The sequence below is a fragment of the Hippocampus bargibanti genome, linkage group LG05 (genome assembly GCF_051943395.1).
Source record: "Hippocampus bargibanti isolate YZ-2025 linkage group LG05, ASM5194339v1, whole genome shotgun sequence".
Classification (NCBI taxonomy): Eukaryota; Metazoa; Chordata; class Actinopteri; order Syngnathiformes; family Syngnathidae; genus Hippocampus; species Hippocampus bargibanti.
This window is the reverse complement of record NC_142738.1, coordinates 1,739,696-1,754,403: the sequence shown is the minus strand read 5'-3', so window position 1 is coordinate 1,754,403 and position 14,708 is coordinate 1,739,696. Positions and strand designations below refer to the sequence as shown.

General features: G+C 41.4%; 2 protein-coding genes across 3 annotated transcripts in view; both read left to right on the top strand.

Moving 5' to 3' along the window:
- The first annotated feature begins 249 nt into the window (after positions 1–249).
- Positions 250–4,405, top strand: LOC148897421 (aldo-keto reductase family 1 member D1-like). The gene is made up of 9 exons (XM_088995962.1): positions 250–409; positions 488–655; positions 730–846; positions 2,041–2,118; positions 2,201–2,323; positions 2,416–2,525; positions 3,070–3,235; positions 4,123–4,205; positions 4,279–4,405. The coding sequence occupies exons 1-9, from the start codon at positions 317–319 to the stop codon at positions 4,319–4,321; spliced, it is 981 nt and encodes a 326-aa protein (XP_088852088.1). The 5' UTR covers positions 250–316; the 3' UTR covers positions 4,322–4,405.
- A 1,098-nt stretch (positions 4,406–5,503) lies between these two features.
- The window catches only part of mon2 (MON2 homolog, regulator of endosome-to-Golgi trafficking), a 36,083-nt gene continuing 26,878 nt past the window's right edge, over positions 5,504–14,708 (top strand). Inside the window, exons 1-8 of one of the 2 annotated variants that reach the window (XM_088996161.1) lie at positions 5,504–6,102; positions 9,883–9,946; positions 11,031–11,158; positions 11,558–11,689; positions 12,789–12,918; positions 13,020–13,117; positions 13,726–13,851; positions 13,995–14,189. In XM_088996161.1, coding sequence (XP_088852287.1) covers positions 5,995–6,102; positions 9,883–9,946; positions 11,031–11,158; positions 11,558–11,689; positions 12,789–12,918; positions 13,020–13,117; positions 13,726–13,851; positions 13,995–14,189 — 981 coding nt within the window. In that variant the 5' untranslated portion in view covers positions 5,504–5,994. The remainder of the gene's footprint in view (positions 6,103–9,882; positions 9,947–11,030; positions 11,159–11,557; positions 11,690–12,788; positions 12,919–13,019; positions 13,118–13,725; positions 13,852–13,994; positions 14,190–14,708) is intronic. The other variant, XM_088996162.1, reaches the window with a different exon arrangement.

The window sequence follows — 14,708 nt, the reverse complement described above, 5'->3', positions numbered from 1 at the left end:
ATCTTAATGTTAGTGTTTTTATGCTAATGTGGTTGTTATAAAGTGCTCTATAAATACAGTTGAGATGCATTGACCCACGTTCTCTGCTGGTGATCCGTGTTTAAAAAGCCTCATTTTCCCAATATTTCTGCCATCAATTGCTACAGGTGGGTTTTTTTTTACGACATAAACGCTATTAAAGTCCAACCTTATCGTGTGCGCAAATAAACACATGGGAGTTCAAGGTCGGGTTCAAGGTTCAACCGCCTGCACTCAATCAACTATCAGGGGCTAAAACAGCACACATGTGAATGGATCCTCCTGACCAAACGAGACAATGAACCTGACCTCAGAGAACCACAGGATTCCTCTTCGAGATGGGAACCAAATCCCCCTGCTGGGTTTGGGCACATATGGAGACCCTCGGACGGTGAGGAGGAGGCGTATTTGGATTTTTGACAAACCGGAGGGACTCAAGTTTGCTTTTCCACTCCACTCTTCTTCGTAGACACCTAAAGGTACCGCTTTGGAATGTGTCAAGCACGCCATCGATGTAGGCTACAGGCACTTTGATGGCGCTTTGGTGTATTTCAATGAGCACGAGGTGGGTCAAGCCATCCGAGAAAAGATTGCAGATGGAACTGTGACACGAGAAGACATCTTTTACTGTGGGAAGGTAATTTCAGTCCACCGTGTTATTAGACTTGCTTGGGTTTGCTACAAAACTTGGTATGTAATGTCCTTCTACAGCTCTGGAATACCTTCCATCCACCAAAACTCGTCAGACCGACCTTGGAGAGGACCCTGAAAGCCCTCAAACTGGACTATGTGGATCTCTATATCATTGAGCTTCCAATGGCCTTCAAGGTTCCTAGCACACTTAAATTACAGTGTTACCTCTACTTACGAGTGTCTCTTCATTTGAAATTTTCAAGCTACATTTCAAGATAGAAGAATACAGTATGGACTGCTACTTGCAGCTCCGAGTTTCTTGAACATACTTGTACTTAAATCCTGGTTTACCCATAACGCCCTCAAACTTAACAGCGAAAAAAACTGAAATTCTCCTCATTGGTACTAAATCCACCTTGAGCAAAGCTAACAGTTTCTCTCTCAGTATTGACAATTCGACCGTTTCTCCCTCCTATCAGGTGAAAAGCCTAGGTGTCATTCTTGACAGCACACTATCTTTCCACTCCCATATAAATAACTTAACCCGGTCTGCGTACTTCCACCTACGCAATATCAATCGTCTACGCCCGTCTCTCACTCCTCACACCACTGCTATCCTTGTTCATAGTCGTGTATCTCCCGATTGACTATTGCAATTCAATTCTCCTTGGTGTCCCTCAGAAACTTCTCCACAAACTTCAACTCGTCCAGAATTCTTCAGCCCGGAACATCACCAGAACCTCATCCTTTCACCACATCACCCACGTCCTCCAATAGCGCCACTGGCTCCCTCTCAAATAGAGAATCAACTGGAAAATTCTTCTTTATACATTTAAAACTATCCATAACCTTGACCCCCCCATAGCTATCTGACCTTCTTCAAATTTCTATTCCCTCTCGTTCCCTCAGATCCTCTTCCTCCCTCCACCTCTGTGTGCCCCCCCTGCCCATCTCAGCACGATGGGGGACGGAGCTTTCAGCTGCTCTGCCCCCAAACTTTGGAACTCACTTCCTCCCAACATTCGTAACATCGATTCTCTTCCCACCTTCAAGTCCCATCTCAAAACCCACCTATTTAAACTTCCATTTTCTGTGTAGCTCTCTCTCGTGTTTCTATTTATAATTGTATGTTATTTATTGCATTCTATTTGTGATTGTATTTTATTTTTTATAGTACCTATGCTTGTCTATGACTGTAAAGTGTCCTTGAGAGCATTGAAAGGCGCTTCAAATGTGATGTAATATTATTATTATTATTATTATTATTATTATTGTATCTACCCTCGATGGATATATAGAAATGCTGTTGTTTGCCACGGACGTTTTCAAGGGATTGTTAAAAGACGACCAAAGCAAACCGATGCTGAACTAATTGTCCCTGCGTTTAAGCCCGGCAACGAATTCTACCCCAAAGACCGGAATGGGAAGTACATTTACCACCAAACAGACCTCTGTGCAACCTGGGAGGTATTGTACCATGTTTTTCAATTGTCTCTCTAATTCCTACGTCGGAAGTAGTGGCAGTTGGTAATCATCATTTCCCGTGCAGGCTTTAGAGGCATGTGTCGACGCAGGCCTTGTCAAGAGTCTGGGAGTTTCCAACTTCAACCGCAGACAACTGGAACTGATTCTCAACAAACCCGGTCTCAAACACAAACCTGTATCCAACCAGGTGACACAAAAAAACATCTGTTTCACATTGGTAAAGTCTAATTTTTTGTCTTGGTTCAGACCAGTAAAACCGTCTTGTGTCCTGTTGACTAGGTGGAATGTCATCCTTACTTCACGCAGCCCAAACTTCTGGACTATTGCCGTCAAAACGACATTGTTATTGTCGGTTACTGCCCGCTCGGTTCTTCCAGAGATGCATCCTGGTATGGGCAAAGACGTTTTATTGCTAGCTTGCAGACAGTCGCAGGAAAAAGCCAAGGCAAGGAAGGCCTATTTATTTATATAGGATGTTTTTCTACAATATTTGACACACTAGCAAGTAAATCTGTCATCTGCTTGAATCAGAATCGGAATGCAGTGAGCTTAAAACGTTTTTTTTTATTTTCGGAAGCTTCATCTTGTCATCCTCAGCATCGAATGTGAAGTTATTCCATTCATCTAGATCAGTGGTTCTTAACCTGGGTTCGGTCGAACCCTCCGGGTTCGGTGAGTCAGTCTCAGAGGTTCGGTGGGTACTCCGCCACAGATGTCCACCCTTCAGTCTAGTCTGCAGTTAGTAGGCACAGTCATTGGACGAAGGGTTCAGTGAATGAGCATATGAAACTGGTGGGGTTTGGTGCCTCCAACAAGATTAAGAACCACTGAGCTCCTCATATCACGGCCATTCGGTTGCACCCAAAACTTCCAATCGACGTAAAACGTGAAGTCTAATCGTCTAATAATGGCGAGCGATCTTCTCCTCAACAGGGTTAACGTGAAATGTCCTCCCATGTTGGAGGACGAGCTACTCATTTCCATCGGGAAGAAGTACAACAAAAGTAGCGCTCAGGTGGCTCTGCGCTTCAACGTGCAAAGAGGAGTGGTGGTCATTCCCAAAAGCTTCAACCTACAACGGATCAAACACAACTTCCAGGTCAGTCGTGGCCGTCGTAGCACTACTTGGTAAGAAGAACGTCATCGGAGTTGAGTTCATTGCTCGGCCTTCAGTAGTGCTATGTCTGAATTAATCCAGACTAAAAAAAGTGTGTCGTGATTTAGCCAGGAAATAACTGATTCCTGGCTATCTTAATGATGTCCATTTTTTTTCTTGAAATGTTCGTCTTGAAAATGACTTTAACTGTAAATCTTCAACCAAATCTATATCTTCTTATACCTTGCTAGCTATCTATTAGCTGTCTAGCTAGCTAGCTATCTATTAGTTATCTATTAGCTAGATAGCTAACTTGATCTATTTGAGTTATTTCCGGTTGAATGGGGTCACAGTTGCTGGCTACCTAGCTAGCTAGCTATTTGCTATCTATCAGCTATCTATTAGTTATCTATTAGCTAGATAGCTAACTTGATCTATTTGAGTTATTCCCGATTGAATGGAGTCACCGTTGCTGGCTCCCTAGCTAGCTATCTATTTGCTATCTATTAGCTGTCTAACTAGCTAGCTAGCTATCTATTAGCTACATAGCTCACTTGATCTATTTGAATTATTTCCGGTTGAATGGGGTCACAGTTGCTGGCTACCTAGCTAGCTATCTATTTGCTATCTATTAGCTGTCTAGATAGCTTGCTAGCTACCTATTAGTTATCTATTAGGTAGCTCACTAACTTGATCTATTTGAGTTATTCCCGGTTGAACGGGATCACCGTTGCTGGCTACCTAGCTAGCTATCTATTAGCTGTCTAACTAGCTAGCTATCAGTTATCTCTTAGCTAGATAGCTAACTTGATCTATTTGAGTTATTCCCGGTTGAGTAAACGCTGGCGCGTGTGGCTGCCGCTACTCACCTAGACTTTTTTCATTTTCAGATTTTTGATTTTTCACTCAGCCAAGACGAAATGAAAGCCATTGAAGGGCTAAACAAGAACATTCGCTTTGTGGAGCTGCTCATGTAAGAAACTTTCCCGTTGTCATGTACTCTTTCATTTGTTACAAAAATGTGTGTGTGTGATGTCATGACACAGGTGGAGTGACCATCCGGAGTATCCATTTCATGATGATTACTAAATAGAATCACTTTACAAAAAGCTTATTTGATTACAATAAAGGCAACATACTCCAAGTAGACTCCTTCTTCTGTTTTACGAAGGGCAATAGCAGTACAAAAATGTCACTTACCATCTAGTGGAAGATTGTCCCGCACCCAGAAAATGCACAACATGGCGCACAAGCTCTGTTGGAAATGGGCTCTTTTGTCTGCTGTGAATTTGTGTCAACTAGTATCAAATAGTCTTGATGCAACACACAACGATTCACCATCGCGTGCTTTTATTCAGGAGAACACATTGCTGCAGTGAGGGACTCAGTAGGACGCATCTTTTTGGGTCACCCTCCCGAAAGAGGAGTGTGTAAAAATGATTGACAACTTTGTCAGACGAATACAAGTTTGCTTGCAACAAAATGGTGGATATTTGCAACACATCTTAGGAAAGCCATGAATTGACTAAAAATGGACAGAAATCGCTGAAACTCTGGTGAATGGTCTTCCATGAACTGAATAACGTGTGGTTGTAATTTGAAATAAATAGCTTTTTCATCAAAGCCACAATTGAAATTTTAATTGGTACGCATCATTTTGGGTCACCAGGTACTACTCCTGTGTGGCCAAGAGTAGAAGGAGCAGTTTACTGTCAATGGGCATTGAAGCATAAAATCGTGATGGATAAAGTGTTTAATAATAATAATAATACATTTCATTTTAAGCGCCTTTCAAAGCTCTCAAGGACACTTTACAATCACAGACAAGCATAGGTACTATAATAAGTAATATACAATCACAAATAGAATACAATAAATAAAATACAGTCATAAATAGAAACGAGAAAGATCGACACAGAAAATGCTTACTTCATGACATTTTATTTCAGAATCAGAATCATCTTTATTGCCAAGTATGTAGAACACACAAGGAATTTGTTTCCGGTAATACACGTTGCACTAGTATCATCATCAAAAAATTGCAAAGAACTATACAGTTCCATTTGGACTACTGTTCAAAGAGTTAATGGCTTGGGGGAAGAAGCTGTTTAAATGTCTGCTGGATTTGGTGCGCATGGATTTAATTATATTATTGTTGTGTGCTTTCAAGACTACATTGTTTTATAAAACGTTACTTTTCAGATCAAAACAAGTGTTGCCGGCAGGTCGAAATAAATACATTTAATCGACAGGCGTCGCTGTGGTCACCATGATAAATGGCGTCGTGTTTACGGAAGTACGAGTGACGTGTCACCCACCGAGCCCCGATGCATTGTGGGTAACAAAAAAACCAAGCTAACGGCGGCCGATACCATTTACCAATCGCCATCGTTTGCTCGATGAACGAAGCTATATTTTAAAAGGGCGACATGTCATTTTGAGCGTGTTTTTATGTTTGCTCAAAGCGGACTTATGTCACCGTCGTCGCTGCTCTCCTGCGCACCGGCGCTTCAAGCGAACGAGACGGGGGATCCCGTGTGGATGCACCGCGGCGTTTCCGTGCTCTTTTCCCGGGGAGGCTAATTAAAAAAAGGGGGAAGTCGTGGAGGATTATTGAAGGAAGGAGTGGATGGTTGGCGACGGTGACGACGACGTCGTTTTCGCTACCTTGCTCCGCGTTGCCTGACTGTTGTTGATTCTTCCAATCGCCCCCTCTCCGCCCCTTCTCCTCCGTCCGTCAAACACTCCTTTTGGGCTCAAAGATGTCGACCAGTAGTCCCGAAGCGGTGAAGAAACTGCTGGAGAACATGCAGACCGACTTACGCTCCCTTTCCATGGAGTGTAAGAAGAAATTCCCTCCAGTTAAAGAGGTGAGTGTGCTGGGTTGTCTCACCTCACCTAAGCTTAGAACACAATTTCTGGATAACCGAATTACTAGCATCACAAGCGGGCCTACTTTTGGACGGGTTCGCGAAGAAAGTTCTGAATGAATAAGCTGCCTGTTGGCTCTAAGTGGGCTCGGTGCCACGTCACACATGGGACATAACATTCCTAAATCCGAGTCTTCTAAAACTTTTGGGTTCATTTGCATATTGCTTCTGTTTCTCCCACCCATTGTAGCATCGGTGTCAATAATGATTATAATAATAATAATAATAATAATGCAATGCTTCTACAAGCGCCCCTTAAAACTCTCAAGGACATAGCTAATAGATAGCCCTATAGATAATAGATAACTAGGTAGATAGCAAATAGGTAGCTAGGTAGGTTGCTAGCTAGATAGCTCGCGAGATAGATAGATAGAAGTCTTACAGTGGAGAAATTTACATTTCACAGCAGCAAAGTTATGAAAGAAGTAGAAAAACCATTATTAAAAAAATTACAAAATTATTATTGCAAAAAAATGAAACACTTGATGGGATTGGCTAGGAATGAAAAAGGTATCATTACTGGTAATAAGTAAGAATGCTTTAAATCACTGGTGTGAAAGTCATGGCCCGGGGGCCAAATCTGGCCCGCCAGATCATTTTATTCGGCCTGAATAAACATTTCATTTATAAGCGCCTTTCAAAACTTTCAAGGTCACTTTACAGTCACAGGGTAAGTTTTTCTGTGGTTGAGCAGCGGCAACCACACGCGCCAGCGTTCACTCAACCCGAAAGTGACTCAAATAGATAGAAAGCTAGCTGGCTAGCTAATAGCTAGCCAGCTAGATAGCAAATAGAGAGCTAGCTAGATAGGTAGTCGATAGTTTAAGTGGATCGTTCACACCTGCCTAAGGAAAAGGTGGTGGGCAGGGTGCAGAGGGTAGAATTTTCCAGATTATTATTGTATTGTATTTTGGACAGATGCCCTCATTTCAAGCTCATATAACTCCAGGCCCATATCATTTAGGAAATAACATTTGTTTCTGATAAAAAAAAAGAGCGTTTAGGGTTTCTTATGCACTTTTTATTACTATTAGTATTAGTACACTCAATAGTTTAAATTACAACAGTTTTCACGATGAAACTTGTTTCAATTCTTGCCTTTTTTTTTCTTTGGGTGCCATTTTCTGTGAGATTGTGTAATTCCTTCACTCGGTTGGCGTTATTGTTGTCGCTATTGTTGTGTGAGTCACAGAGTCAGACAAGGCGGCCTCTTATGACTTTGCCAAGGCCCTCCACAAACACAAATCCTCTTTTTATCGGTGCTTGCTCTGCTTGTCTCACGCCACAACGCTGCTTGGGGAAATGGTTTGGGGTTTCAAACGGTTTATTAAGAAACTACAAATTGGATCCCATATCTTCTTAAAATGTGAAATACAGATTCAAGTGGTCAAATAAGACAGCGGAATGTTTCAAATACAGTGATACTTCAGCTTACGAACTTAATTGGTTCCCAGAAAGTGTGTGTAAGGTGAAAAGTGTGTATTCCAAACATTAATTTCCCATAGGAAACCATTAAAATGAGAATATAATTTTATACTAAATAAGTCTTTAATTTCCCCATTTTTCATATTTCCCCCAATTCCACAAAATCCTCACTTGAGTTCTCTTTGAGAAACATGCAACAACAAAAAAATAACTCTAGAAAAATAGCCAGTTGCTCCCCAAATGAAGTCATTGATTTGCAAAAGCGCTCCACCCTAAAAAGACGGGAATCACTTCCGTTGTTTTATTTAATTATTAATATTATTTTTGAATTCTTCTCCGCTCTTTTAACTGTCCTTGTCGATTTTCTCCACCAATGACTGTTAACCGTAGACAAAAGGCTCTATTGTGACGTTATCTGCAAACTCAAAGCGGTTAAAAGGCAGCTAGCTGCCAAGGTTTGCCGACATGGCTGCGTTTTTGTGGCATCGAGAGGGGAAAAAAAATCTTAAAGCGCCACTTTTCTCCGGGGGAAACTGTGGGCGTTGCCATCCAAAAGTTTTCCGCCGGGCCTTGTGCGAAAGCAAAAAGACACTTCTTTGGAGAGTGGGAGTCATTTCAGGAGAGCGGGAAAGAAGGGAGGGAGGAATAATCTAAGGAAGGAAGGAGGAAGGTAAGAAGGTATGTAAATACGGAAAGAAGGAAGGAAGGATGTAAAGAAGTAAGGAAAGATGTAAGGAGGTAAGGAAATAAGTAAGTAAGGAAGGATGTAACTAAGTAAGGAAGGAGGTAAGGAATGAAGGATGTAACTGAGGATGGAAGGAGGTAAGGAAATAAGGAAGGAAGGAAGGATGTCACTAAGGAAGGTTGTAAGGAGGTAAGGAAATAAGGAAGGGAAGGATGTAACTGAGAAAGAAAGGAGGTATGGAAGGAAGGAGGTAAGGATGTAAGGAAGGAAGGATGTAACGAAGGAAGGTTGGAAGGAAGGATGTAACTGAGCAAGGAATGAGGTAAGGAAATAAGGAAGGATGCAAGGAAGGAAGGAATGAAGGATGTAACTGAGGAAGGAAGGAGGTAAGGAAGGAAGGATGTAACTAAGGGAGGTTGTAAGGAGGTAAGGAAATAAGGATGGAAGGAAGGATGTAACTAAGGAAGGTTTCAAGGATGTAACTAAGGAAGGTTGTAAGGAGGTAAGGAAATAAGGAAGGATTCGAGGAAGGAAGGAAATAAAGAAGGAAGGCATAATGTAACTAAGGAAGGAAGGATGTATGGAGGAAAGGAAATAAGGAAGGAAGGATATGAGGCGGAAGGATGTAACTATGGAAGCATGTAAGGAAGAAAGGAAATAAGGGTGTAACTAAGGAAGGTTATAAGGGGGTAAGGAAATAAGGAAGGATTCAAGGAAGGAAGGAAATAAAGAAGGAAGGCATGATGTAACTAAGGAAGGAAGGATGTATGGAGGAAAGGAAATAAGGAAGGATATGAGGCGGAAGGATGTAACTAAGGAAGCATGTAAGGAAGAAAGGAAATAAGGGTGTAACTAAGGAAGGTTATAAGGAGGTAAGGAAGGAAAGAAGTATAGAAGGATGTAAGGAAATAAAGAAGGAAGGCATGATGTAACTAAGGAAGGAAGGATGTATGGAGGAAAGGAAATAAGGAAGGATATGAGGCGGAAGGATGTAACTAAGGAAGCATGTAAGGAAGAAAGGAAATAAAGAAGGAAGGCATGATGTAACTAAGGAAGGAAGGATGTAACTGAGGAAGGCTGTAAGGAGGTAAGGAAATAAGGAAGGATTCAAGGAAGGAAGGCATGATGTAACTAAGGAAGGAAGGATGTATGGAGGAAAGGAAATGAGGAAGGAAGGATATGAGGCGGAAGGATGTAACTAAGGAAGCATTTAAGGAAGAAAGGAAATAAGGGTGTAACTAAGGAAGGTTATAAGGAGGTAAGGAAATAAGGAAGGATTCAAGGAAGGAAGGAAAAAAAGAAGGAAGGCACGATGTAACTAAGGAAGGAAGGATGTATGGAGGAAAGGAAATAAAGAAGGAAGGATGTAACTATGGAAGCATGTAAGGAAGAAAGGAAATAAGGGTGTAACTAAGGAAGGTTATAAGGAGGTAAGAAGTATAGAAGGATGTAAGGAAATAAGGAGGAAGTAATTAAGGAAGTATGTAAGGAAATAAGGAAGGAATAAACTAAGTAGCCCAATTAACCCAATTAGCTCGTTGTGTTTACTATCACGGCCTCTCTCTTGCCCTGCCTGCACCTTTTTATTGCACTTCTTTCCACCCTCGCAGGCCGCCGAATCCGGCATTGTGAAGATTAAGACAATTGCAGCAAGGAATAGCGACATACTAGCCGGTGAGTGAAACGTGGCCACATTTGCTCTCTTGTCTTTTTGGAGCCTCAAGCACGACGGGTGCACAGTGCGCACCGCACAGCAATTTTGTTGCCATCCGAACCCGTCCGTCCTCTGAGGCGTTTACTGACATCTGTATTCAAGAAAGATTGTCACTTGCTTTCCAGCATTTTTTTCCTAATCTTTCAAATACTGCAAAATACGGTGATACCTCAGCTTAGGAATTTATTTGCTTCGCAGAAAGTGTGTCTTAGGTGAAGAGTTCATCTGCCGAAAATGTATTTCCCATAAAAAAAAACATTAAAATGAGAATAATCCGTTCCCAGGTCCCCATAAAACATATTTTTTTAATGAAATAAGCCCTAAAACTACACAAAATATACATTATTTTATGTTTAATAATTTGCTATTGGATTGTAATTAAAGAAATAAACTACTGTATAATAAAGTCATTTTATTTACCTTTGTGATGGTCGTTGATCGAGTTGCCTCTTGATGATATCCGAGTGAATAATAATAATAATAATAATAATAATAATGATACATTTCATTTATAAGCGCCTTTCAAAACTCTCAATGTCACTTTACAGTCACAGGATAAGTTTTGCAGTGGGTGAGCAGCGGCAGCCACACGCACCAGCATTCACTCCACCCGGACGTAACTCAAATAGAGAGGTTGCTAGCTAGCTAATAGATAGCTAATAATAATAATAATAATAACAACAATACATTTCACGTTTATACTTTCATATAGAGCTGTGGATGAAATAGCGAAGCTCATTCTAAAGAAATGTATCATTATTATTATTATTATTGTTGTTGTTATTCTTCTTCTTCTTCTTCTTCTTCTTCTTCTTCTTCTTCTTCTTCTTATTATTATTATTATTATTATTATTATTATTAAAAATATATGCAAACGATGTATGTCCAATCCAGATTAAAATCAAATGAATCATCAGCGAAGCTCTCCTTTAAATTAACAATAAAATAATACATCAGCATTGCTGCAACTAAAATCCTCTTAAAATATGTCATTCATTTTTGTTTATTATTATTATTATTGTGTATTATTTTTTTTTTTTTCAGCTCTCAAGGAGAACAGCTCAGAAGTCGTGCAGCCTTTCCTGATGGGCTGCGGCACCAAAGAGCCCAAAATCACCCAACTGTGTCTGGCTGCCATCCAGAGGCTCATGTCCCACGAGGTGGTCTCTGAGGTGCGGTCCGAGGCCTTCAAATCGACCACGGTGTTCATGCTAATGCAGATAGCACGCCGAGGCTAATGTCCGGAGGGGGGTGGCGGAGGGGGCTATCATCAAGGCTATCTGGACGAAGGACGTCCCGTCATGAATTATTGTTGTCATCCTGATTCGCTGCAGGACACTTGCTCATGATGGTCTCGTTTGTGCGGGTGTTCTTAATATTGTGGCCAGTGAGCGTACTGGTTAACTTTGCTTACATGCTGAATTCTGATAATAATAATAATAATAATATTTTCTGTGATGTCAATCGGCTTGATTTTTTTTTTTTTAATCAACATTCTGTTAACCCATTGAACAGTCTCGGCATATGAACCGAAAAGAAAAACACTCTGTGGCATTTATTTGTCGTTGCAGGCCGCGGCAGGCAACATCATCAACATGCTGTGGCAGCTGATGGAGAATGGATTAGAGGAACTCAAGCTTCTCCAGACGGTGCTGGTACTGCTAACGACCAACACGGTGGTCCACGATGAAGTACTTTCCAAGGTATAACGCACAATGGATGAGTGAAATACAGTGAGACCTCAGCTTACAAACTTAATTGGTTCCCAGAAAGTGTGTGTAAGACGAAAAGTTCATCCGCCAAACATTTATTTCCCATAGGAAACCATTAAAATGAGAATAATCCGTTCCCAGGTTCCCATAAAACATAATTTCCTACTAAATAAGCCTTAAAACTACACAAAATATACCTTATTTTATGTATAATAAATGTGCTATTGTGTTATAATCAAAGAAATAAACTGTACTGTATAATAAAGTCGTTTTATTTACCTTTGTGATGGTCGTTGATGGCATGATGGAATGGAGTGGCCGGTTTCATCAGCATTAAGCACTTGATGAGGAGCGTAGCCTTCTTCCACCATCTTGAGGAATTATTCCTTGTAAGCTTCGGCAGCTTTATCGTTAGAACTGGCTGCCTCACCATGATGAATGACACTGTAAATCCCTGTACGACGCTTAAAGTTCTCGAACCATCCATGGCTAGCCTTGAAATCATCAATGGATGACGAACTTCCAGGTTGCCTCTTGACGATATCCGAGCTAAGTTGCCGTGCTTTCTCTGCGATAATTTTACCTAGTTCCGCATCAATTTAGCTGGATTGGTAGCTTTTTGCATCAAGTGTACAGATGGCTTGTGCGGCTTATTTGTGGAGCCTGATTGATGGAATATTTTAACCTTGCAGTCTACACTCTAACTTTGAACTATCAAAGTTGAAAGTAGTCCAAATTTCACTGTTTTCTATCCATTTTCTCACTCTCTCCCTGTCGTCTGCCTATCTATTTTTTATTTAGCTAAAGCAATCATAAGCCGAGGTATCACTGTACATACATATTGATTTATATAGCTCTTTACCAATGGGTGAAGCTGTAAAAGAGCATTATAATGGACAAAAGGCAAATGCTACCCCCTTGTGGAGGGGAAAACAATTGCCAACGCTTTATCTGCACCCAAATAAGAAAAAACAAAACCCAAACAAATTACATTTTAACGCACCAAATGCGTCCCCCTTTTACAAAAAGTTTGAACAACCCTACTTTAAATCCACATTTGCATGCTAACTTTTGACATGCGCCCGTCCAGGCTATCGTGCTGTGTTTCCGGCTACACTTCACCAAGGACAACATCACAAACAACACGGCGGCGGCCACCGTCCGGCAGGTGGTCACCGTGGTCTTCGAAAGGATGGTGGCCGAGGATGAGCATTTCAAAGGTAGCGATTCGACATCATAGGAATGGGCGTGGTTTATTTATATATTTTTTTTTTTCGGAAAGATTCCATGAACCGAAAGTAAATTTTACTTCCTGTTTCAGGTATTGTGGAGCAGCCTCCTCCAGTCCAGGGCAACACCAACAGGCGATCTGTCACCACCTTGAGGCCAAGTGCCAAAGATGCATACATGCTTTTCCAGGTATGTCCACAAGGGGGCAACAGCCTCCTTCACAGCTGTATGCACTTTTAACATGCCAGTTGTATTGAGGATTGCACCCCTGTTCATAGAGTCAAACTTGGGTTTTACGATAATAATAATAATAATAATAATAATAATAATAATAATAATAATAATAATACATTTATGGGAAATGTTTCGGTTTTTCAACCAAATCGATTTCCGAACAGGTTTCTGGAACGGATCTATTTGCGGTCTATTAGCTGGCTACCTTGCTGTAAATATATTTGCTATCTATTGGCTAGCTACCTAGCTGGCTATCTATTTGCTATCTATTAGGTATCTGTCTAGCTAGCTAGCTATGTAGCTGGCTATTTATTAGCTATATGGCTATCTAGCTAGTTAGCTAACTGTCTAGCTGGCTATATATTAGCTATCTGTTAGCTAGATGGCTAGCTTTCTATCTATTTGAGTTACTTCCAGGTTGAGTGAACTGGCGCATGTGGCTGCCGCTTCTCACCCGCAGTAAAACCGATCCTGTGACTGTAAAGTGACCTTGAGAGTTTTGAAAGGCGCTTAGAAATGAAATGCATTATTATTATTATTATTATTATATTAATATTTTCCAGGACCTGTGCCAGCTGGTGAACGCAGACGCCCCCTACTGGCTTGTGGGGATGACAGAGATGACGCGGACCTTTGGCCTGGAGCTGCTGGAGTCTGTCCTCAACGATTTCCCCAGCGTATTCCTGCAGGTGACGCCATATTGCTTTCAACAATAATAATAATAATAATCATACATTTCATTTTAAGCGCCTTTCAAAACTCTCAAGCGTGTTTATATATCATCGGATCCCGACTGTATGAGACCACCCAACTTTTGTTCGTTACCCCACAGCACCAGGAGTTCAGCTTCCTGTTGAAGGAGCGCGTGTGTCCCCTCGTCATCAAGCTCTTCTCCCCCAACATCAAATTTCGACAGGGAAGCAATAGCGCCGCTTCGCCAGCCCCCGTGGAGAAACCTTACTTCCCCATCTGCATGCGGCTCCTGCGGGTGGTTTCGGTGCTTATCAAGCACTTCTACAGTCTGCTGGTATGCCGCTGCTGATCTGAATCGGTAGTGGTGCGGTAAGGGGTGGAGTCCCTCAAAGATGAAGCTCAGAAATGGGGAAACCAATAGCATTGGATAATTATAATAATAATGCATTTAATTTCGAAGCGCCTTTCAAAACTCTCAAGGACACTTTACAGTCACAGGATGATTTTTACTGCGGGTGAGAAGCGGCAGCCACATGCGCCAGCGTTCACTCAACCTCAAATAAATAGAAAGCTAGGCAGCTAGCTAACAGGTAGCTAATAGATAGCCAGCTAGACAGTTAACTAACTCGGTAGATCGCCATATAGCTAAAAAATAGCCAGCTACATAGGTAGCAAGCTCGACAGATAGCTAATAGATAGCAAGTACATCTGTTCCAGAAACCTGTTAGGAAATCGATTTGGTTGAAAAAAAACGAAACATTTCCCATTAACAGGATTTTTTTGTGCGGGTGAGCAGCGGCAGCCACACGCGCCAGCGTTCACTCAAACCAGAAGTAACAAAGTAAAAAAATAA

Excerpts from the sequence above, each read along its gene's own strand:
- LOC148897421 (XM_088995962.1), top strand. The coding sequence starts at position 317 with ATGAACCTGACCTCAGAGAACCACAGGATTCCTCTTCGAGATGGGAAC. Across the intron at positions 847-2,040 it reads AGCTTCCAATGGCCTTCAAG|CCCGGCAACGAATTCTACCC; the intron begins GTTCCTAGCACA and ends CCTGCGTTTAAG. Across the intron at positions 4,206-4,278 it reads CGCTTTGTGGAGCTGCTCAT|GTGGAGTGACCATCCGGAGT; the intron begins GTAAGAAACTTT and ends GTCATGACACAG.